Source organism: Ctenocephalides felis, unplaced genomic scaffold (assembly GCF_003426905.1).
Source record: "Ctenocephalides felis isolate EL2017-DRISC unplaced genomic scaffold, ASM342690v1 CF-g0.4_SCAFFOLD_03573, whole genome shotgun sequence".
NCBI classification, from domain to species: domain Eukaryota; kingdom Metazoa; phylum Arthropoda; class Insecta; order Siphonaptera; family Pulicidae; genus Ctenocephalides; species Ctenocephalides felis.
In genome coordinates, this window is record NW_020539727.1 from 14,442,576 (window position 1) to 14,468,078 (window position 25,503).

General features: G+C 27.0%; 3 protein-coding genes across 3 annotated transcripts; all 3 read right to left on the reverse strand.

Annotated features, from left to right (window-relative positions):
* Positions 1 to 382: 382 nt before the first annotated feature.
* Positions 383 to 4,397, reverse strand: LOC113389036 (60S ribosomal protein L24). The gene is made up of 5 exons (XM_026626085.1): positions 4,339 to 4,397; positions 4,133 to 4,208; positions 3,930 to 4,015; positions 3,685 to 3,846; positions 383 to 583 (listed from the first exon to the last, which is right to left on the reverse strand). The coding sequence occupies exons 1-5, from the start codon at positions 4,341 to 4,343 to the stop codon at positions 448 to 450; spliced, it is 465 nt and encodes a 154-aa protein (XP_026481870.1). The 5' UTR covers positions 4,344 to 4,397; the 3' UTR covers positions 383 to 447.
* A 2,544-nt stretch (positions 4,398 to 6,941) lies between these two features.
* On the reverse strand, positions 6,942 to 18,446 carry LOC113389594. The gene is made up of 13 exons (XM_026626614.1): positions 18,414 to 18,446; positions 15,835 to 16,032; positions 13,431 to 13,535; positions 11,963 to 12,071; positions 11,566 to 11,712; positions 10,787 to 10,901; positions 10,524 to 10,683; positions 10,142 to 10,281; positions 9,611 to 9,732; positions 9,458 to 9,541; positions 9,228 to 9,375; positions 8,481 to 8,635; positions 6,942 to 7,123 (listed from the first exon to the last, which is right to left on the reverse strand). The coding sequence occupies exons 1-13, from the start codon at positions 18,444 to 18,446 to the stop codon at positions 6,942 to 6,944; spliced, it is 1,698 nt and encodes a 565-aa protein (XP_026482399.1).
* Positions 18,447 to 18,710: 264 nt separating this feature from the next.
* LOC113389595 (transmembrane protein 138) lies at positions 18,711 to 20,839 on the reverse strand. The gene is made up of 4 exons (XM_026626615.1): positions 20,709 to 20,839; positions 20,562 to 20,634; positions 19,491 to 19,665; positions 18,711 to 18,826 (listed from the first exon to the last, which is right to left on the reverse strand). The coding sequence occupies exons 1-4, from the start codon at positions 20,837 to 20,839 to the stop codon at positions 18,711 to 18,713; spliced, it is 495 nt and encodes a 164-aa protein (XP_026482400.1).
* Positions 20,840 to 25,503: the final 4,664 nt, after the last annotated feature.

Genomic DNA, 25,503 nt, shown 5'->3' on the forward strand with positions numbered 1-25,503 from the left:
TTCAAACATTCATATATAATTTTTAGAAAATTCTCATAATATTCATAAATAATTTTTAAATTATTAAAATCTTTAAAGTGTTCAAATATAAACTGCAATAGTAAATTGCAAAGAGCTTTAAGATGTTCTGCAAAATCAAAATGAGTAAATGAGTCAAAAATATCCTTAAAATGTTGATGAATATTTTTTATAACTAAAACGTTTATGAATATTTATCAGGACAAAAACTCAAAATGATTATGAAGATTTTTTAAAACATTTATATTTGAAATAATTTTCAAATCATTTCAATCTTCAAAAATCTTTATCACTGCAAATAATAAATTGCAAACAGTAAAATTTCAATTGTACTGCAAGTTTAATATGAGTAATTAAATCAAACTATTTCTTTAGCATTTTACAAATTTATTTTTCATATAATACATTAGAAATAATCTCCAACACCACTTATCGTTTACCGCCAACCCTGGGGGCTGCTTTCTGGCTCACTTTAGCGGCCTTAGCTTTTGGTGGGGCTTTCACTTTAGGTGGAGCTGCAGCCTTCTTTGCTGCTTTCGTGGATTTCTTCTGCTCTTTTGCAGCCCTAGAAAAAAAAGAAATAGGTTAAAATCACTTTAGAAAAAATAGCTTATAGATAAAAAAATAAAAATATATAAAAGTGTTGAAAAAAAAATTCTGTACTGTAATAAAGGTAAATTATAATTCATTTACCTCAATCAACTAAAAAATATTTTCAATAAATTCCTTTGACAAGAAGTTTCATTTGTTTACTCTAAACGGTTTTTCGGATTTTGATAATTCTTTTTAGAGTTTGCCAAAGGAAATTTTTAAGATTTAATGAACGATAAGACTGTAGTAATATTGCAGAAATAAATGGCAAAAATTACAAAAAATCGTCAATTCACTTGAAGTTTGAAATTAGCTGAAATTTTGAGCCTAGATAATATTAGAATGTAATATACAAAAATGTAATGTCTACATTATTATTGCCGAAACGCAGCTGAGATGTGCCAGAAATTAAAATAATATAAGATACAGTCAACATATGGCAGATGAAATAATATAATTCAGTTTAGTAACTTTCAACAATACAAAAAATATTTTTACTTATTAAAAAAATGATTTAGAATTTTGTTTCATGTGTAAAAAATTCATTTGTTTGGCATTGGATATGGAATATTTAGCTAATTGATCTTAGATTGAATAGTGCACATATTAACTATATTTTACAAATTAATTCACTTAAGATTTGAACTTAAGCAATAATATTTATTAAATTATTAGTAAGAAAAATGTACTTTAGAAATTGTAATTGCCAAAAAGTAACTAATATATCGTACGAAATTATGAAAATTATAGACTAAATTATTAAAGCAAATATGTTGTGTGATAAACTCAAATGAGATATTATTCTTTTACCGCAAATACTGTATTATTTTTTATACTACTTATGCTAATGTAAGACCATAAATGAGTCACAAAGGCAGGACATCAAGTAAGATATTAAAAAGTATAGGATAAAATATTAAAAAATTTGGAACTTTTGAATTGTAGACATGGGTACAGGACAATGCCTGTCGGGTCATCTAGTTATATTTAGAAAAATCAAGAATTATTTTTATATTAGTAATGGAAACTGCAATAAAACTAAATACTGTTACAGCATTCTTCATATATAAATATTCAAACTTTTTATTTAAAAATAATTGTGAATAAAAAAGTTAATATTTTTAAACATTAAATTAAAGTACTTCATATTCTTAATATAAATTAAACCATGAATAAATTGTTGAGGTTATGTTTAATGAGTTTTTTTTTTAAATTGTTTTATTTGAAGATAGTAAAAATTATTGAAATAATATAATTAATAATCAAGAGTTAAATTGTAATAAATGAATAAATAAATCTGTATAAAGATAAAATAAAACCATGAAAGGTGGTGTTCACTTGATGCAAATGCACTATTTAAAAGAAAATCATTCCTAATATGTGAAATACGTAATACATCGTACAACAGGAAGTTCTATATAAAAGTTAATATCAATATTCTGATAAAAAGATACTCAAAATTGCCAAAGCAAGTAAATTATATTACAATCCAATATGTAAAATTGATGAAAAAATGAAATTGATTAAAGAAAACATTAAAATGTCCAAAAAATACGTTGGGATGACCCATTAATACATATTGCACATGAAACAATTCATTGTTAGGTGAATAAATTATTAAAAGCCGTCTATGATTGACACTTAACAATAAAAATTGTTATAGCAAAAATACAGCAGCAAAGAAGAAACGAGATAAAAATGTTACATTCAGAGAAAATAATTTAATAAAGAGTAAATGTATGTATGAGATTTTATATTTGTACAACATACAAATGTATATGAAACCATGATTTGAATAAATTCATTCAAATGAAAGCAGCAAATTTTAATTGATGCTTGGAAATGAATGTAAAAATCTACAAAGAACCACAAAGCTGTTCTTAATTTATGTGCACTTGTTAAATAAAATACTAAAAGTTATATATCAAAAACTCATTATTACATCAATCGGCATAAAATAGAAGTGGTTAGTATAGATAAAAGTTAGTATAGATATTTTGATTTGACGTCTCGGCTCAATATATATTGTAAATTGAGATTAATATAAAAGCAAGAATAAAGACCAAATTTTTAGTATAATTTGATGTACCAGATAATTGTTCATATAATCCATTCATTTACTAAGATATTCTGTGTATTTTTAAATTTTGATAGAAACGTAAACTGCTATATAATGATATAAATTTTTTTCATTATTAGCATAAATATGAAAAAGATTCTAATTATAAAAAAAATCTCTAAAAGTATGAGTCAAGAACAACAATATAATAATGAGCAATTACACAAATTTCAATCAATTCTCAAAATTAAATAAATAAACCTTGACAATTTGTATAAAATTGTTTACTAAAATGTTTTTTCATTTGCAAATATAATTATAATAAGCAATGGGACCTACATTGCAAAGATTTGCCTCATATTTTTTTCAATTTATATTTATTAATCTATATTCATTGATTTCTTTTTATTATTAGCAAGAATATGAAAAAGATTTCAATTATAAAAAAAAAAATATGAGCAAGGAACAACAATGTAATAATGAGGAATTACATGTTGAAAATTGAAGCTTAAGTTAAAGAAAATAATGTGCAAAAATCACTGGTTGATTGAAGAGATTCTAATAAAACTGAATCTTTCAATTTTCACAGTCAAAAATCTAAATTCCTTTAAATAAAGGCCGTCTGTATTCAAATTAATGCTTTCAAAGTATATACACTTGAAATAAAATACCATTTGTAAAAAATGGTCCAAATCAGAAAGATCTGCATAAAAGTTAACACGGTACTAATTCTGATCATTAATATACAAAGCCAAAGTAATTTGAGTAAAAATATGTAAGTAATTCTTTCAAATAAAAGCAGCAAAATCCAATCAACGCTCATAAATGAATGAATGAAAAATCTACATAGAACTATGAAGCTGTTCTGAAAATGTAATATATCGAAAACACATTACATCATTCGGCATAAACAGAAAGCTTTATGTACTAATAATGAAAACTAGTACAGTATTTAAAATGAGTAATATAAAAACAATTGTATCTGAAAAGTGAATTTGTAGTATAATTTTATTTACCTGATAGCTTGGTCTCTTTGTGCCTTTCGTACTTCGGGTTTCATGTTCCTCTTGGCAAGGATGTCATTAAGAGAAGCTCCTACGATAGCACGTTGGAATTTCTGTGTACGACGAGTACGTTTCTTAGTCAACTCTTCTTCTTGACCTTTCTTGTGCTTGCGTCTTAAAAGTCACAAAAACACATGTTAGTAATTGATAATTAATAGAAGTCAAAGTGATAATATAGATAATGTGATTAAAAGTACCTGTACAAGACAGTCCATGTTACTTTACGTGGGTTCCTCTTCATTAAATGAGCAGCCTCACATTTTGAATTGAGGAAAGTGAATGTCTGCAACATATAGGTTATGTTATAATACATATAAACAAAACTTGATTTTCCAATTCCATCACAAACGTTGCACTAAATTTGCATTACCACAAAATCATATTGTATGTCAATTATTACCTTTCCATCAATTTTGACCATGGTTTTGCCATGGCCGGGATAAATTTTGTATCCACTGTACGCGCACAAGCCGATCCTAAAAATAATTCAATCATCAGACACTTATTTTAACAGATATGTACGTGCAAAAATATATTCTATTATTGATGTACGATTGCTATAATTTTGCACGTAATATTAAAATTGTAAATGACAGATATACGTACTTCATCTTGCTGGCTTTGGAAACGGAAAAGAAATTCTCTTCGAAGTGAACGATATGCTCTCATTGTTCGCCCGTGTTGGCAACACTAGGCAACTTCAGTTTGGTGTGGACAGATTCAATATGGCGGAGTGTGGCGGTAAATTTGAAGTTTGAATTGTGAATTGTAGGAAGATTTTATTTGAATTTGTTAGTTTTTTTTAATAAACCTGTGGTAAATTTTACAATTTGCATAAGAAGTACTGAAAATTCATGTGGATTGTTCAAAAACTTGCAAAAATTTGCTGATATATTAAATTTATAAAATATTATCAATATTTTCGTAATATTTAAGGCAAAAAATTAACTAATTTAAATTTTTAATGAATTGTTAGTATTTTTTTATTTAAATGCTGATATATGTTAAATACTATGAAAGTAAAACGTTATGTCATCATTAATCTTGCATTATCTTATATATAAGTCTTCTGTATGATGTATGAAAGGATAAACCTCTTAAACGGTTATTCGTATTTCGATATATCTTTCTGAAGTTTGTTAAGGGATTTTTTAGGATTTTTTGAATTTTAGAAATATAGTTAATTTAGGAAATTAATGGAAAAAATGACAAAAACCGCTTATCATTGTTTGACATTCAAAATATTTGAGGCACTGTAAAAACAAATGAATACTGTCGTCTGTCGGGTCATCTAGTATATATATATATATATATATATATATATATATTATATATATATTATATATATATATATATATATATATATCTTATATAAAATTCTTCTGTAATAATGTATGAAAGGATAATCCTCCTAAACGGTTATTCGTATTTCGATAAATCTTTCTGAAGTTTGTTAAGGGAATTTATTAAGAATTTTTGAATTATAGAAATATAGTTAGATTGTAGAAATGAATGGAAAAAATACAAAAAATCGCTTATCATTGTTTGACATTGATAATATTTGATGCATTGCTTCACATTAAAAATGAATGAAGACTGTCGTCTGTCGGATTATCTAGTATATATATATATATATATATATATATATCTTATATATAAAATTCTTCTGTAATGATGTATGAAAAGATAATCTTACTAAACGATTATTCAGATTTTGATAAATCTTTCTGAAGTTTGTTAAAGGAATTTTTAAGGATTTTTTGAATTATAGAAGTATAGTTAGTTTGTAGAAATTAACGAAAAAAATTACAAAAAACTGCTTATCATTGTTTGACATTGATAATATTTGAGCCATTGTTTAACATTAAAAACAAATAAAGACTGTTGTCTGTCGGGTCATCTAGTATATGTATATATATATATATATATATATATCTTATACATATATATCTTATACATAAAATTCTTCTGTGATGATGTAAGTAACGTAACCGATTATTCGGGTTTTGATAAATCTTTCTGAAGTTTGTTAAGGGATTTTTTTAGGATTTTTTGAATTATACAAATATAGTTAGATTTTAGAAATTAATAGAGAAATTACAAAAAAACTGCTTATTATTGTTTGACATTGAAAATACTTGAAGCATTATTTGACATTAAAAACAAGTGAAGACTGTCATCTGCCAAACACTTCAATTCACTTATCTTATAGGTTAAGACAATATTAAAATAAAATATATATTCATGATTATGAATAAGAAAAATTAAATGTCTACATTATTATTGCCGAAAAGCAGCTGAGATGTTCCAAAAATTAAAATAATATAAGATGCAGTATATGGTTTGGCAGATGAATAGTCTGCGCATGCTTCTAACGATTGTGGACTGTAAGTGTTTGCGCATCAAACATATTCAATTTGACAGATTATTATTTTTTAACTAATGCAGTCGTGTTTTGCCTTACTTTAGTAAATCAGAATACAAAAAAAATTACTTATTCAAAAAATTATCTAGAAGTTTCATTTTGTCAAAAATTCATATGTTTGGCATTGGGTACGGAATAATTACTCAAGTCAATTGAGCGTTTTTTATGAAATTTCAGAATCAGGTAAGATTAAACAAAAAATCATTTATTTATACATCTACATCTATAGATATATATCTAGTCATATGACAAAAATTGTGGATAAGCCTTAGCATTAAAATAAATTGAACTATTGGAAATAAATTTGTTCAATCAATTGTAGTGTGTATTCTTAATATACTATTTTATTGAACATATTTTAATATTTGTTTGTTTGATTAAAATTTCACAGTATATTTAAAGGGTTAAGTGTGGGTTCTGAGACTCATCATTTTATTTAAAGCGGTTGTACATATAAGATCACCCATATGAATGTATATACATTTCGGTATAGACTGTAGTGTGAAAAACCTAATAATTTTCAACTAATTGGTAAATATCAGTACAGGTTATTAAAAAAATTGGAACTTTTGAATTGTAGACATGGGTACAGGACAACGTCTAACGAGTCATCTAGTATTTTATAAAATTGAATACAATTTTGTTGCTTACAGATGCAAACTCTATATTTATTTCTAAATTTATTACTTTATATATATCATAAAATGTTATAAATCAAGAACAATTAAAACCGAGATGTTATTTCCAGAATTTGGTGGAATTTTATATCAAATTCCTAATATTTTCACAAATCTTTCCTCCTGGGCCTGTACCCTTCTCTCGAGGTGACTTTCCTGGCCCTGGTGGATACGTTGTCCCACATTTGGGTATATTTTTGAGTATCGGCAAAAGTAAAATCTAAATCTTCGTCCATTCGAATAGAATATGGAACTTCGTTTATTGAAGTCGACAAGGGTTTTCTGGAACCTGGGAAAAAATAAATGATTATAAATATAATTATAAATAAAGTGAAGGTGGCATTTTGCTTCATATATAGTATTTTTTTATACTTTCTATAAGTTTATTTTCATAGGCTTTCATACAAAATTTGTGAGTTGTTTGACAAAAACCAAAAAAATGTACCGAATTTTCTGGTTGTTGCTAAATAATGAAATATCGAATTCAAAGTCGTTTTATTCAAAACTTTTATATCGAAATATTTAAAAGTGTTTATACGGATTTGTAGTAAATTTTATCTAGATTTACCCTATCAAAAGAGTGTTTTCATATAAAAGTTGTGAGTTATTTGACAAAAACCAAAAAAATGTCCCGAATTTTCTATTTATTGCTGAAGAATGAAAAATCGAATTCAAAGTCGTTTTATTCTGATCTTTTATATCGGACTGTATATAATTGTTTATATGGATTTGTAGTAAATTTTATCTAGTTTCACTTAAAAAGGGTGCTTTTATATAAAATTTGTGAGTTATTTGGCAAAAACCAAAAAAATGTCCCGAACTTTCTATTTGTTGCTAAATATTGAAATATCGAATTCAAAGTCGTTTCATTCAAAATATTTCTATCAAAGTGTATATAACTTTTAATATAATTATAAATTAGGTGTAACTGGCATTTTGCTTCGAAGCATATCGAATATTTTGATCGACTTAAGGGGGTATTTTAACTATCTAAGAATATGGGTACGAGAAGGTTTTTGAAAATCTGAAATATTTTCGGAGATAAAGGCATTTTACTGACTCGGTCTCCATACTGGTTTGACTTCACGCAAAACTTTAAATGCGTTTTTCTCAGAACAGACTTTTTCAGTACTCGAGTTTTAATCGACCGATTCACTTGAAATGTTTAGAGAGTCTTGTTTGTAGATCTATCTATAGCCCGAACTAGGATTATCCCCAAATTCCAATTTTTACTATCTTTAAAAAATTCGAGAAACAAACAGTCGCCAATTTGTAAAAAATTTTTTTTTTAGTCATCGCTAGTTCGGGCGATTGCGACATCATTGTAGATTAATAATGTTTTTATTTTTTGCATTTCCGATTGCTAAGAGGGCTGAAATCATGTCAAGACTAAGGTGACAATTTTTTGAGACCACCCACTTCATCAGCTGCCAGTTTTTACAATTTTCAACTTTGTTATTTTTTAATTTTTGTTTTATATTTTAATAATATTAATAAATAAGTGGTAAAAAATGGATAGTAAAAACATTCACTGCTTTCTTTTACAACACTTTGAAAATGAACTAAAATTTATCACACTACACTAGAATATCCCTTAAATCGATTTGAATTGAGAGAATTATAATTATATATCGTATTTTTCTTACTTTCTATAAGTTTATTTCTATAAGCATGTTTTTCATTTCTCCATTTGCGACCAGCAACAAACTCCTTGAAAACTGCATCAGAACTTGGAATATATCTGTCTAAAAAATGCATTATTCTGCCCCAACATTGGGAATGGTGCTGGGCCAACCAGTATCTATAAAAATTAAACAAATATATTTTAATAAATAAAATATTATATTTTAAGAAACAATTAATTTTCTCGATTAAATATATTTTTTAAAATATTATATATATATATATATATATATATATATATATATAATATATACATAAGGGTGGTGCTTAATATGGACATTTTTGAATTTCCTTGCTCCCAAGGGCTCAAATAGTTCCAAATTGATAAAAAACAATTTGCTGAAAGTTTTAGCTCTTAATATTAACTTTTAGATAGTGCGCAATTCAATCAAACTTTGTATGGAAATAGAATGAAAAAAATTTTGCAAATTAAAAAAAAAAAAAATTAGGTATAACTTAGCAAACAAATGATTGAGTTTTATTCAAAATTTGTCGCTAAGTTATACCTAAATAAATCTTTTTTAATTTGCAAAATTTTTTTCATGCTATTTCCATACGCAGTTTGATTAAATTGCGCACTATCTAAAAGTTAATATTAAGAGCTAAAGAGAATTGGTTTATATCAATTTGGAACCATTTGAGACCTTGGGAGCAAAGAATTTCGAAAATGTCCATTTTAAGGACCACTCTAATATACATATTTCATTTACCTTGGTATTAGTAAAACGACCACTGGATCTTTTGAGACTACGGCCCTGTTTTTCATATATTCTCCTAATGCAAAAACGGAGCCCCTGCTCATAACTGCTAATTGCATGAATACGGTCCTGATGTCTTTTTCAGGTGGTTCTTGATATTCTGCAAAAAATGAAAACCAAATTTATTCTAATGCAAATAAAATTCATAGTAGATTATATAGATATATTTATTAATTTATTACCTAAATCAGCACTCCCATAATTATAAGTAATTTCTTCCACATTTATTTCTTTCTCATCTGCAATCTCGGCTTGTTCATCACGTTCTAGAAAAAATATTCGAAACATTTACTAAATAATATATATATATATCAATATTTTTTAATATTTCTTACTGAATTCCTCAATTTCTAAAAACATGCTCCTTCTGTTTCGGACCTGAAAAGCCCTTCTAAAGCCATCATCCATTTCACCAGTTTGCAAAAAGTTCGTACAACCGCATATAATTCTCTGAGTTCTAAAAAAATATACTTATAAAAAAATATAAATTTAAGTTATTAAAAATACAAACTGTAATATATTAGGTTGTCAAATATCTCCCTTCCGCTTTTTTGCTCTTGGTTTATAATACAAAAAGGCGGAAGGGAGATATTTGACAACCTATTATGTTAAATACTATGGAAGTAAAATATTATGTCATCATTATTCTTGCATTATCTTATATATAAACTTCTTCTGTAATGTAATGTATGAAAGGATAATCCTCTTAAACGATTATTCCGATTTTGATCAATCTTTCTGAAGTTTGTTTAGGAAATTTTTTAGGATTTTTTGAATTATAGAAATACAGTTAGATTGTAGAAATAAATGGAAAAAATATACTTATTAGAAAAATATAATTTTTAGTTAATAATAAAATGACGAACTTAAAATGTCTGGCAAGTTGTTCTCCTATTGATAATCTTTTTTGGGGTTCGAATTCTTCTTGCATTTCTTGGGCATGTTTAATTTCTTCCTCAGTCGGTTCATAACGTTTGTAAAACTCTTTTTTGCCAACTTTTGTCACCTAAAAAACAGTTTTTAAGTTAGATAGGGTGAAACTAGATAAAATTTACTACAAATACATGAAAACAGTTATATACACTCCGATATGAAAGTTTTAAATAAAACGCCTTTGAATTTGACTTTTCATTTCTTTAGCTATAAATAGAAATTTTGGGACATTTTTTTTATTTTTTTTTTGGTTTTTGTCAAATAACTCACAAATTTTATATGTGAGTAAAGAAAAAATTGTAGAATTTTTCTCACCTCGACTTGTAGTCTTTCAATTAATCTGCATGTTCCACTCAAAAGAAAATAAACAACGTGTTTGGTGCCTTTTCCATCACCATAAATTGTCTTCATGGGTTCATAACTTCTGATTTTTGCTAAAATGCAACATTCACGCAAAGATACTTCATCTAAGTCCCTTGAAAAAAATACCAGAAGTCAATTATAACTTACAAAATATTTAAAACTTAAATTATATATATATATATATATATATATATATATATATATATATAACTTACTTAAAATATGTGAAGCAACTTATGGCCCTTTGTATTTGATCCCATTTTGTGGCTAACATCTCGTTTAATATCGAATCAAAGTCCTTTTTATGTATAGATAATAGTTCACAATTTTCTAAAAAAAATATCAACTCAATAAGAATGTTTAAATTTGAAAAATAACATACTAAAACACACATAGTCCCTTTTATGGCAATAATTTTCTTTGCACAATATTCATTACTGGTGTAATTATTAATAGAAAATAATAATTATAATGAATTTTATAAACACACATTAATTGTAACAATATATTAGGATTTATTTTTAATATAAAAATTAATCAAATAAATAAAATGAATAATATAACAAACTTGTCACATTTTCTTTAATGTATGAACCATTTGTTTGATCAATATTTGGTGGGTCTGCTGAATATATGATAAAAAATGCATCTCAAAATTTTAATGCCTTGTGCATTGATTTAGTAATCATTTAAATATATTCTTAATTCTTATTTAAATATAATCTTTTTGCTGATTTGAATTTGTTAACTTATTAGTAATAGTTATTTGTTTTTTAAATTAGTAATAAACAATACATTTAGTAACTATTCTGAGAATCTGAGATTTTGAGAATGTGAAACCTAATTATTGGACTACCAAGTTGAAGGATTTCTATTTTCATGGAAATTTAAAGAAATAAAAATGATTTATAATATATATATATATATATATATATATATATATATATATATTTATAATATGTAATAGTTTATAATATATTTTTTTAATTTTCACCCAAGGCAACACATGTCTGCATTCTGGGCACACTATACAACATTGCAAATTCTCCAATCAAATCGCCACTTTTAGAAGTTCCAAAATCTTCAGCAAAATAAGCCTCGTCAAAGTAATCCCATTTTTTCTGCGTCAACTTAATAGATCCTATAATAATTATAAAATATTAAAAATATTTTAAATATAAAATAAAACAGTATAAATAGCATAGGTCTTTTAATTTCAATAATATTAGATATCCTCATCCTTATTCTAAAAGACTTATATCTTTGAAATTAATTCAATATATATTTGATCTAATACTTATCAATTTGTCTACTTCAAACTCTACTATTTTATCTTAATATAATAAATTAGTTTATAAAATTATTATATTATTTTTATTTAATTTTTTTACCTTGTAAAATAAAATACAGAGATTGGGGCATATCATTTTCTTTCACCAAAACTTTTCCTTTGGGCAAATACATGTAATAGGCAGAACTTGCCAAACTTCTGCTGACTTTCTAAAAATTATTAACTACAATTATTTTTCATAAATAAATGAACAATATAAAATGTTATATACATAATATTTTTTGTTATATAAATATTTTTTGTTATATGAATAAATGTTTTTGCTAAAATCACATTTTTGTGTATGCAAAGTATGGTAATAATTAAGTATAAATATTATATACAAGGTGTCCCAGAATTCAACGTCAAGCGGAAACGCGGTAACAGTATTTCTCAGCTAATAAATAGAATTAATATTTTATTTTTCGTTCGTTTTTTTCTGATATCAAGACGACTGAATTTGATTTTTCATTATTTAGCAACAAATTGAAAATTTGGGCCATTTTTTTGGTTTTTGTCAAATTATTAAGAAATTTTATATGAATGCACTCTTTTTCACTTGTCCACATTCTCTCTAATAAATAAATATTTTCAATGTTAAATTGAGCGAATAAGATCTAGAAACAAAATAATTCAAATATTTTTCTGTTTTTTAGCTGATTTTTTAACACTTCAATGGCAAAGTAGCTATAAGTAAGAAGCTTGAAGTGTTAAAAAATCTGCAAAAAAACAGAAAAATATTTGAATTATTTTATTTCTAGATCTTATTTGCTTAATTTAACATTGAAAATATTTATTTATTAGAGAAAATGTGGTCAAGTTCAAAGTGCTGTCATATATGGAGAGATTTGATACTGCGGCGAGAGCAGCAAAGACTTTGAGGCGGCCGTACGCTCAAACTATCAATTCTACAAAAAAAACGGTTTTCTAAAGAATTGTAGGAAATTTTATCTAGTTTAATTCGTGCATAGACACTTATATCGTAGAATGAGCCAGAAAGGCGATATTTTAAAAAAGCTGTTTTTTGACTCCATTTTTCTAATATGGCGGCAAATTGCCGTTCAAATTTGAGGTGGCGAAGTTGATTTTCGTAAAGAGCACCTCGAAATCTATAAGATTACCATTTTTCAGAATTCCCGGAGTACTGTACCGGCAACAGCCTTTTTTTGCACCAAATGACTGGACTAAAAACTTGAGGCAAATGTGTTATTATTTTTAACTATGGTTTTAGATATATTATTTACGGTTACGGTATCAAGGTTTAAATGAACAAAAGTAATTAAAATTAACCACAATGACCTCAAAATGATCACAATTATATCAAATAAATAAGGGCCCTTAAAAGCTCATAATTTTCAAACAAAGTGAGCTAATTTTTTTCAGAACGGTCGGTCAATACTATTACGTCTTGACTTTGATTTCTGGGACACCCACCCTATATATATATATATATATATATATATATATATCTATCTATATATATATATGTGGTAAATTTTCTATTTATTTATTTTATATTATTATGTCACCTTAGGATAACGTCTAAAACATTTTAAATTTCCCAAAATTCTGATCAACTTCTGTTTTTCTTCATCTGTCCTTTTATTGCTTGGTTTACGCATCGTTCTTTTTTCCTAGGATAAACAGAATTATTATTATTAGAAATATAAAATACTGTCCTTGAATACAAAGGATTAGTCTTAAAATCAAATCATACAAGAAAAGAGCGAGTGTCACAACCGTCCCCTGAGGGTAAAACACGACATAATCATTTAAACAATCCCAAAGATTGTGAATATATTATAACAATTAAGAAATAAGCTGAACTATGCGATCACTTACTTTCTTATAATTAACTTCCCGTAGGGCAAGTTATAGTAATCGCAAAAAAATCGAAAATGAGAATATTCATATATCTTTACGTTTGAGAGGTTTCTGAACATTTTGGCATACCTTAGAAAAAATGGATGTATGTGTGTGTGTGTATGTATGTATGTATGTATGTATGTATGTATGTATGTATGTATGTGTGTGTATGTACGTGCGGATACAAATTTTCGTCGACGATTTCGGGAACACGGATCAACCGATTTGAATAATTCAAAAAACATTCGATTTGTATTGATAAGGAGACATGCTGATTAGTTTTTGGCGAAGGCAGGTCTAGCCGTTCCGAAGATACGGGGCAAAAAGTGACGAAAACGATAACTCAGTTTTTAAGAGAACGGAGCGTCCGATTTGAATAACTCAGAAAACATTTCACTTGTATTGACAGGATGAAGAATCGATAAAATTTTCATGAAAGTAGGTCTAGCGGTTTCGGAGATATGGAGGAAAAAGTAAAAAAATAAGCCATTTGGCGGTCAAAAATGATCTTTAGACATATGCACATCAAATTATCAGATATTTTATAGAGATTTTAACAACAAGTGTACATTTTGTTAACATTCCTATGGGTTCCGTACCAATGCTTATGCGTTAGAGAACGACGCGGCGCTTACGCGCTTTATATTTTGTCCCTATGCAGTTAAAGCAGTACGATTGTTTTGAAAAAAAAAAGTTCAGATCTTCCACAATATGTCAAAATAAAGAAAAAAAAATTTTTTTTTCAAAAAAAAAAATAAAAATAAAAAATTTTTTTTTTAATTTTTTTTTTTCAAAAAAAAAGTAATTTTTTGTACAATTTATAGTTTCTCAAAAATCTTATTTTTTCAAAGTAAATTTTTTTCAAAAATGTTAATCGTTTTTAAAAAAATAATAATTTTTGGTACGGGAAGTTCCAGCAATTTGCCTTAAGGCACGATGCCTTAATTGCCTTAAGACAGAATTCCACTTACAGCTAGTTAATTATGTCATCATCACGACTAAGGTTATGATTTTAATTTTTGGTCGAAAATGTTAACTAATAATTATATGTTATATGATATCTAGTCAAAATCATTATTACAATGGTGACAAATGTAATAAAGACGATCACCTGCGCATTTAACGTGAAAGCAGAAACTGCATATTTCTTTGATACTTGATCCATTTTACGCCACCCCTACTTTCATAATATGAACATCCATAAAACCAGACAGAAATTTTCTCTCCTTATATTGCATTTTCCTGTTTCTTTTTCTTTTGTATGTTTTCTTAGTTAAGTTAGATTCTTCTTAATAAGAACAAGAAATACATGTCACAATCGTACCCACAAAATTTGTCACAATCGCACCCAGCTCAATCTTTTGAAAACAAATAATTGTTATGACTAAATTATTTAAGCAAAAACTAATTGTTGGCAAGTAACTACTGATGTTAAACTTACATTATAATAACAAATAAAATGATCTATGTGTATACAAAAAAGAAATAGCAAAATAAAACTTATTTTTAACTCTCTGAAAGCAATGCGGTGTGCCGATAATATTAATGTAGAGCTCAGACTCAAGGCAATAATGAAAACTTGTTCAAACAAACATACTTAATTATTCTCCCTTTAGTCCCTATAGGGGAGCTATAGCTCAAAATTAGTATAGTTAAGCTCCTTTAACGACCCTTCTTATTTAGAATTTATCTAGATCTATTATCCATCCAAAGAAATAGGAAGAAAAATGCAGACGATTGACGACTTACGCGAAAAGATAAAATGCAGGGAACTGAAAGCCAAAGCACATGATCAAGAAGTATGGAAACAAAAGTTTGAAAAGGAAAATACATGAAATAAAAAAATAGGAATAGTGGTAATGGAATGAAGGGCAAGGAAATCATTTGTTGTGGTGGCTCTCACACCATGGACCTGCCTTCGGACAGACTACCATTTATTATTATTATTATTATAACATTCATCCAATGATTAGACCGGGTGTGATGGTATCAATTTATCTTAAGTTCTGGAATGCGTTTAGTTTATTAGGTTGATGTATATATCTATTATTAATCTTCTACAGTTACCTCCAAGCTAAGAAGACTCTGATCCGCAGCCAAGGTCTTCTTCCTAAGGAGCACGGCGACGTTTCGGCGCACGTTGCCGCCCATCTCGACTTCGTCTTCGCGGGCGCACAGCCAGTCAGCGTTGACGAGGGCCTGCCGAACGAGAGCCTTCATTCGGATCCGGGCCTGGAGTTCTAAGGCTCTCAATTCCTCTGGGGTCTGGGTAATAAATAAAGGTAAGATGAACATTTTAACTGAAAATTTTCGAAAAAATCCGATTTGCACGGCTTATGGAATTATGTTGCCAGTGTTGTAGATTGTTATTATTGACGCAATTTAACATTCTGCAACAACCAGAACTCGATATATCAATTGCTTTTCGAAATATTTAAATGAGCAATTGAATCTTGCTTTTATCTGCAAATTTAAGGATTTTTCTTTATGTCCAAAACAGCTTATGGAATTATGTTGCCAGTATTGCAGATTCTCAATATTGACACAATTTAACATTTTGCAACAACCTGAACTCAATATATCAATTGCTTTTCGAAATATTCAAGTGAGCAATTGAATCTTGCTTTTAACTGCAAAGTTATGGATTTTTCTTTATGTCAAAAACGACTTATGGAATTATGTTGCCAGTGTTGCAAGACTATTAATATTGACACAATTTAACATTTTGCAACAATCTGAACTCGATATGTCCATTGCTTTTCGAAACATTTAAGTGAGCAATTGAATCTTGCTTTTAACTGCAAAGTTATGGATTTTTCTTTATGTCAAAAACGACTTATGGAATTATGTTGCCAGTGTTGCAAGACTATTAATATTGACACAATTTAACATTTTGCAACAATCTGAACTCGATATGTCCATTGCTTTTCGAAACATTTAAGTGAGCAATTGAATCTTGCTTTTAACTGCAAAGTTATGGATTTTTCTTTATGTCAAAAACGACTTATGGAATTATGTTGCCAGTGTTGCAAGACTATTAATATTGACACAATTTAACATTTTGCAACAATCTGAACTCGATATGTCCATTGCTTTTCGAAATATTTAAGTGAGCAATTGAATCTTGCTTTTATCTGCAAATTTAAGGGTATATCTTTATCTCAAAAACGGCTAATGGAATTATGTTGCCAGTGTTGCAGATTATTAATATTGGCGCAATTTAACATTCTGCAACAACCTGAACTCGATATGTCAATTGCTTTTCGAAATATTCAAGTGAGCAATTGAATCTTGCTTTCATCTGCTAAATTAATGATATATCTTTATCTCAAAAACCGCTTATGGAATTATGTTGCCAGTGTTGCAAATTATTAATATTGACGCAATTTGACATTCTGCAATAACCTAAACTTAATATGTCAATTGATTTTTTAAATATTCAAGTGAGCAATTGAATCTTGCTTTCATCTGCAAATTTAAGGAAGTTTCTTTATGTCAAAAACGGCTTATGGAATTATGTTGCCAGTGTTGCAGATTCTTAATATTGACGCAATTTGACATTCTGCAACAATCTGAACTCGATATGTCAATTGCTTTTCGAAACATTTAAGTGAGCAATTGAATCTTGCTTTTATCAGCAAATTTAAGGATTTTTCTTTATGTCAAAAACGGCTTATGGAATTATGTTGCCAGTGTTGCAGATTATTAATATTGACGCAATTTAACATTTTGCAACAACCTGAACTCGATATGTTAATTGCTTTTCGAAACATTTAAGTGAGCAATTGAACCTTGCTTTTATCTGCTAATTTAAGGATTTTTCTTTATGTCAAAAACGGCTTATGGAATTATGTTGCCAGTGTTGCAGATTATTAATATTGACGCAATTTAACATTTTGCAACAACCTGAACTCGATATGTCAATTGATTTTCGAAACATTTAAGTGATCTTGTTTTTATCTGCAAATTTAAGGGTATATCTCTATCTCAAAAACGGCTTATGGAATTATGTTGCCAGTGTTGCAGATTATTAATAGTGACGCAATGTAACATTCTGCAACAACCTGAACTTGCCATGTCAATTGCTTTTCGAATTATTTAAGTGAGCAATTGAATCTTGCTTTTATCTGCAAATTTAAGGTTATATCTCTATCTCAAAAAACGGCTTATGGAATTATGTTGCCAGTGTTGCAGATTCTTAATATCGACGTAATTTAACATTCTGCAAGAACCTGAACTCGATATGTCAATTGCTTTTCGAAACATTTAGGTGAGCAATTGAATCTTGCTTTTATCTACAAATTTAAGGATTTTTCTTTATCTCAAAAACGGCTTATGGTATAAAATGATTTAAACTTATTATTTAAAACTTATAATTTAGGAGATCCATCAAGTATTTTTTGCTAAAATTTTTGTACACCAGATATTTTTTATATAAATTCAAGGAAAACCTATTTCAAGCAATATAAGCATCATTAACCCTTTAGTTTTCTTGACATAAATTTAAAAGTGAATAAGTATATTAAATATAGAATATTCAAATGAATATTTAACAAAAAAATATTCATATAAACAAAATTCAATTTTCATGTTTTTGAATAAAATTATTTCACTATCAGTTTCATACAAGTTTTACAAATCCTTACCAAAGCAATTTTCCTCTCTTTAAGTTTGCCCATTTTAGAATTTTGATAAATCTAATTTATATAATAAATTTATCATTCAAATTTATAAAAAATAAAACAATCACATTTTTTGTTTTTGAATTTTTGAATTATGGTTAGCTTCAATTTTATTCGATTTAGAAAAATATTCTATGTGTACGTATAGTACATATTAAAACTACAAAAAATTGCTTTATTAGAATAATAATTTAATAAATAAAACAATTTTATAGCATATATTTTTTTTATTATTTTATTATATTTTAAAGAAATTTTTATTTAATATCTTGTCCTTGTTCGAAGTTGTTCATTAATCCAGTGTATGTCTTCATAGAATCTGGGGTCACTCATTCTGAGGGCAGTTCTTTTGTACAAATAGTAATAAATCGGCGCCACTGGAATATATATGGATATATAAAAAATGTACTAATAATGTCCAAACATCAAATTAGGGAAATACAAAATAATATTAAATATTTTTATAATATTAAAACATAAATATTGTATCAAAAGACTTTGGAGTGTTATATTTATTAACTTTCCGAAGGCGAAGTTTGTTTTCATGAAAAAATCCGATTCGCTAATTTTATGTTTTCTCGACGTTTCAAGCTATTCTGAATCGAATGGGACCAACATTTGGAAAAAGTATGTGTGTGCGTGTGTGTGTATGTAACAGATTTTTGACCTTAAATCAAAGTTTTCCCAAAAAACGACTGAACCGATTTTAAAAATTTAAAAGCCATTCGATGTATCTCGATGAGGACTATCGTTTGTCAGTTTCGTGCGACGATCGGCCGAGCCGTTTCTTTGTAAAAAGCACAAAAGTGAGAAATTTTAGTCCACGTTTTAGCTCGCAATTCAGAACAGATTTTAAAAATTCAAAAACCTTTCGAAAGGTGATTGGAATTTGATTGGTTTTCTTCACTTAATTTAAAAAAAATATAACTTTTTTAATTTATTTGTAACTTTGTTGATGTATTATTGTTTATATTCTGCCTAGCTTTTTATATTATTAGTATTATTATATATTTTTAACTAGTATATTTCTATTATACTTACGAATTCTATGAATCATATAGAATGCAAGAAAAGCCTTAGTCCACATATAGGTTTTTGGATTTTTCCAATGGTACATCAGGATCCAGATGTGAATAATAACACTCAGTATCAGGTACAACATATTAACCAGAATTGTCAATCGGAAACGATCATATAATAGATCTATTAGACCAGCCTTGAAAAAAGACAAAAAAATGAAATAGATAATATATATAAGGTAAATGGGGCTTAAAGGTTCGCGGTTATCATCAAAAACAAGTATAAGTACAAAGTTAAGAAATTTTTATCCTAACAATATTTGAAAGTAGAGGACAAAAATTTACAGCCAGCCATCACCTTGATTTTTACGACTTTACCTATTAGAAAATAAACTGCATTGTTTGAAAATCCATAACAAAAGTATTTTATCACGTTGTTAGTTTTTTTGGTCGTGAGCACTGCTGTTTAGTTTACGAGACCTTAATATAATTTTTAGGTGCACCTTATTTAATTATTTTATAACACGTATTGTTAATTTTAAGTTAGATTCAACAGTATTTTTTATATAACCTCTATAAAAGCTGGGGTAAAAAAAAACAACTAAACCTTCACCCTGGCAAAGGCGTAAGCAATAAAAAATAGTAAATAAAAAAGTGAATTTAGGTAAAAAAATTGATTTTAAAAGGGATAAAATCAATAAATAGTTATGCAAACTATGCTGATTAATGTTTCTGACGAAATACCAGATCAAGGTTGTGTACAGTGTTACCTCTGAAAAAATGTAATGTAGTTATTATTTTGTAAAATCCCTTTAAAATTAAAATTAAGACATTAGATTTAATTGACACCTGGCTTTCCAATTTACCTGGCATATGGGGTAAAGAAGACCAGGTGACAAATTTTTGAAAAACAACAAAAAAACACTTTTCTACAATGATGAATTAGCTGAGGGTTTTACTGAACATAGTCAGGTGGTTGTTTATTTGATATGTGTTATTTGTTGTGATACAATTGATTTGGTTTTTACTAATATATATACATATATATATATATATATATATATATATATATATATATATATTTCATTCTTACTTGGAAAATATATGTTGCAAAAAACGTAAACAAAAGTGCAGCAAAAGCCAGGACAATACAAGCATCTTGAACTCTGCAAAAAAACTAATTTAGTATATATATATATACGTATATATATATTTTATATTAATATTTTTACTATCTTACAAATATAGAATCAGAAGAGTCGAAGAATCTACTTGAGAGAAAAAAACAAAATTGTTTATAATTATATCGACTATAATAAATACAAACTGAAAAAATAATATGAAGGCGAATCTTTGCAATGTCAGTACCATTGCTTATTATAAAAATTATATTTGCAAACGTAGAAAACATTTTGGTAAAATATTTTATATGAATTGTCAAAGTTTATTTATTTAATTAATTTTATTGTTGTCATGGTAACGGAGGAATTGATATATGTTTATGGATAATTATTTATATTTTTATACTAAAAAATATGAGAGTAATGTATTATAGACCCTAGACAATATACTAATATAGACTCTTTAAAAACTCTAGTTTGAATAATTAAAATATATGTTTAATTAATAGTTAAATTTATTTAGTTAATTAAATCATTGATAATTTATATTATTTGGGAGTCATGCTACATTAATTTTGGATAAAAATTGGTCGAGCCTAAATAATTTTAGAAAATTAATTTTTAATGAAACTTTTTATGTTTCATAAAATCCATAACATAGTCCTAAAAAACATACTAAAATTTTACGGCCTTACGGCAAGTAGCTTCATTTTGAAAATTCATCAAAGTTTGAAAAAATATTTATTTGATTTTAAAAGTGTATACATGTTTTTGTTTTCTGACAACAGTAATTTTTTACAAAATTTATTTTTGTATAAAAATATTCTATATTTATTTTTAAAAATTTGTACGAGAAATATATCACGTATATATAGGAATTTTGTTATTTATAAAGTATTTGTAAAAATTTGGAATGCCTAACAAAAAAGCGGAAAATTTGGTATTGAATTTAATATACATAAATAGTAAGAACATGATAGTAAAAAATAATTTTTTTGGCATTTAAATAATATAAATACTAAATGTTGATATATTGATTTATTGCAATGTTTCTAAATTTTGTAATTAATTATATTATGATCAGATATATGTATAAAAAATTAAAATAACGAATTAAAGGATCTTATTTTGAAATAGCACAACTATTATATATTTTTATAATATACATTTTTTTTTAATTACAATATTTATTACAACTGTATAATGTACAAAATAGAAAAAAACAATTGCATTATATATTTTATTTTGCATTAAATATTATAAAATTAAATACAGTAAAACCTCGAAAAGACAATTATGCTTAATATGATTATTTGAAAGTTTTTGTTTCAATCCCGCATATAACGCTTTCTCGCCTGAAGCGCGTTTTTGGTACAAAAAATCCTTACACTATATTTTGTAATTTTTCTATAGGCAAAGAAAAAAATTCAACAAAATTCAGACACAAAATTTTTAGACTATTAAGCTTAATACGATGCTTTAAAACACTTTGTTTCAATCTCGCATAAAACACTTTCTCGCTTAAAAAGCGTTCTTGGTATTAGAAAATCTTCTTAACAAAGTTGCACTATATTTCAGTATTTTTAATATAGGCACAAAATATTGCTAAAGAATGAAATATCGAATTCAAAGTCGATTTATTCAAAACTTTTACATTAGAGTTTATAAAAGCGTTTCTTAAGAAATGTTTTAAATTTTATCTAGTTTCAAAGTGTTCTCTTCGAAATGTAGTAAATTTTATCTAGTTTCACCCTAGCTGACTGAAAATGGATGGTTTCATATGAAATATCTGAGTTATTTGAAAAAAAAACAAAAAAATGACCCGAATTTTCTATTTATTGCTACTAAAGAATGAAATATCGACACAAAATTTTTAGATGTTTATGCTTAATACGATGCTTTAAAACACTTTGTTTTAATCCCGCATATAACGATTTCTCGCTTAAAAAGCGTTCTTGGTAATAAAAAATATCCATAACAAAGTTGCACTATATTCCAGTATTTTTACTATAGAGAAGGTTGATGTTTTAACAAAACTTTAACTCGTTTTTTTAAAATATATAAAATTAACAATTTTTTTTTCTGATTATATTAATTTTATCTAATGTATATTATTATTATTATGTATATTATTATTAATATATTTTTTTTATTTTTAAGACCCCAGATCAAATAGAAAGAAATCGCGCCTTAGGAAGATTGCGTTTAAGAAGTTTGGCCAGAAGAATTGTTGCCAATGAGGATTGGCTTTATGCACAAACGGTATAAATAATTTATAAATTATATGATTATTTATAAAACTGGTTGTAAGTGGTATTTTGCCTTAAGACAAGTTACATTAATTTTCTGATACATAATCAACTTAATCAATGAGAATTGAGATTCAGCTATTTAGATGTACTGTTTATTTCGAAAAAAACATTTTTTTGCTTTCACTGTAAGATAAGGACGGTTTTCAATTCATGTTTTTCATACTTACTTACAATATATGTAATTGTGTAAATTAAATTAATTAATTTAACACATTTAATTTTACTCTACTTCGTGTTCAAAAATGTATTTTATTCAAGTGTGGACGTCAACGGTAAGCAGTAATCTACAAAAAACGTAGAATTAAGCATGTTTTGTATGCCTATAATGTTTTAGTCTGCTCGTTTAGATAATTTATTAAAACTAAAAAGTTAATTAGTTTAAGTTGTAGTTTGACAAAAACCAAAAAAATGCCCTGAATTTTCAAAAATTCAAATCATCAAAAAAAGGATGCTTACATATAAAATTTGTGAGCTATTTGACAAAAACCAAAAAAATGTCCCGAATTTTTTATTTATATTGCCAAAGGATGAAATATCGAATTCAAAGTCGTTTTATTCAAAACTTTTATATCTGTTTATAAGTGTTTAAGTACAGGGGAATGTAGTTAATTTTATCTTGTTTTTTCCTATCTAACTCAAAAAGAGTGCTTTCATATAAAGTTTGTAAAACTTATTTGCTACTGTACAAGATGGCATTTAAGTAAAAATAAATACATCATATAACAATTTTCAATAATGTTTATTAGTAATATGGTAACTTTCGTGATGCACACATTTATTAGTGTCAACCGTTATACACATTTCTATAATCATAAATTATAAATTATATATTTATAAACGCATTAAAAATATGTGTAATATTTAAAAACAATACTTAAAGTCATACTTCAAATATGACATGATCGGTTTGTCATTGTAATTAGCATTCAGAAATGCATCTTCATTAGAGAAATGTAGTAATACTTCGTGATTAATGAATTCTATAATATTCGTTCACACAGTGGATTATGTTAAACAACGCATAAACAAATATTGTTTTTGCACCATCAATTATTATCATGTAATAATTGTGTTTGAAAAACTTTATGTAAATAAAATTAACATACATTCATTGACTGCTTGTATTTTTTTTTTTACTTTTTTGCTGGCGATATAATTGCATTCTTTAAACAGTGTAATATCTGTTTTTCCTAAAAATATTTTCCGTTTTAATAACTTCAAAGATTTATAGAAACTACTAATAATATAGAAAGAATTTCTAATCAATAAACTTATGTTTAGTACACGGCACAAATGTTTAAATTTGTTTAATTTATTTCCAAGGAACAGCGTGAAATATTCTTCTGGTTCAGGCATTTTTCATTATATCAAGATTTGTACTACGATGATTAGATTAGTACTACAATGTAACTTTAAAATGTTTTTTTTATCTATGCCGATTTCCTCATTGATATCGTTACGCATACAACGTTGATGCCGGTATGCATACAACGACAGATCTCTATTCACATATACGACGGCTAATCACAATCGACCCGTATAGAAATGATATCATCGAGAGCGAATGACGAATCATTGGCACTCGACTCTTATCTTATCTTATCTGCCGTAACGCACTTCCGTTGCATTTGTACGGATTTACAGCCTAGTCGCGCCTTAAGAAGTTTTACTTCAAAAGTTGTTAAGTTATCCAAATTCATCAAAGAATCTACATTTTTTGTAGTACTGATTACCGTTGATGTCCACACCTAAAGTATATTTTTAGAAGACGAAATTGATGTAATGAAATGTATTAAATAAATTATATACATTCATATATATATATATATATATATATTTATATATATATATATATATATATCTTCTATATATATAAAAATAAGTCGGGTTTTCCTTCCTGACGAAATAACTCCAGAACGCACGAACCGATTTCGACAATTTTGCATTCGTTAGAAAGGTCTCGGGCTCCGCAAGGTTTATAGCTAAGAAAATTAGTGGTGCATGGCATCGTGCCCTAATGCAAATTGCTGAAACTTCACGCATTGTAATTAAAAATTCGAGTAATGACATTAGTGAGAATTATCAGAATTATGCTTGGTTAAGTCAACGAGCAATTCTTGCCGCAAAGAATAATGATGTACACGCACTGAATTTTACCATTCAATCAAAAATTGCTGTCGATTTGGTGACATACCAATGACTCTGACTGGTCTTCCGTTTGACTTCAAACGATTGCAATTTCCAGTTGGCTTTGCGTTCGCAATAACAAGTCGCAAGACCAATCGCTTAGTGTTTGCGGGATAAATTTCAAATAGATTATTTAGATAATCATTGTTTTTCACATGGGCAGTTATACGTTGCCTGTTCACGAGTTGGAAAACCATCCACTTTGTTTGTGTTAACGTCAGACCAAAAAACAAAAAATGTGGTTCACCAAAGAGCACTTCAATGAAACGGATAATTGGCAGATTCACTTTCATTTACTTAGAGAAGTTCAATTAAAAAACACTTCATTTTTGTAATCGAAATAAATTCATTACTGTTGTATAATAATCACATTTTTCCTTTTCAAATATAAAACAAACAAAAAATTTCTTCATCT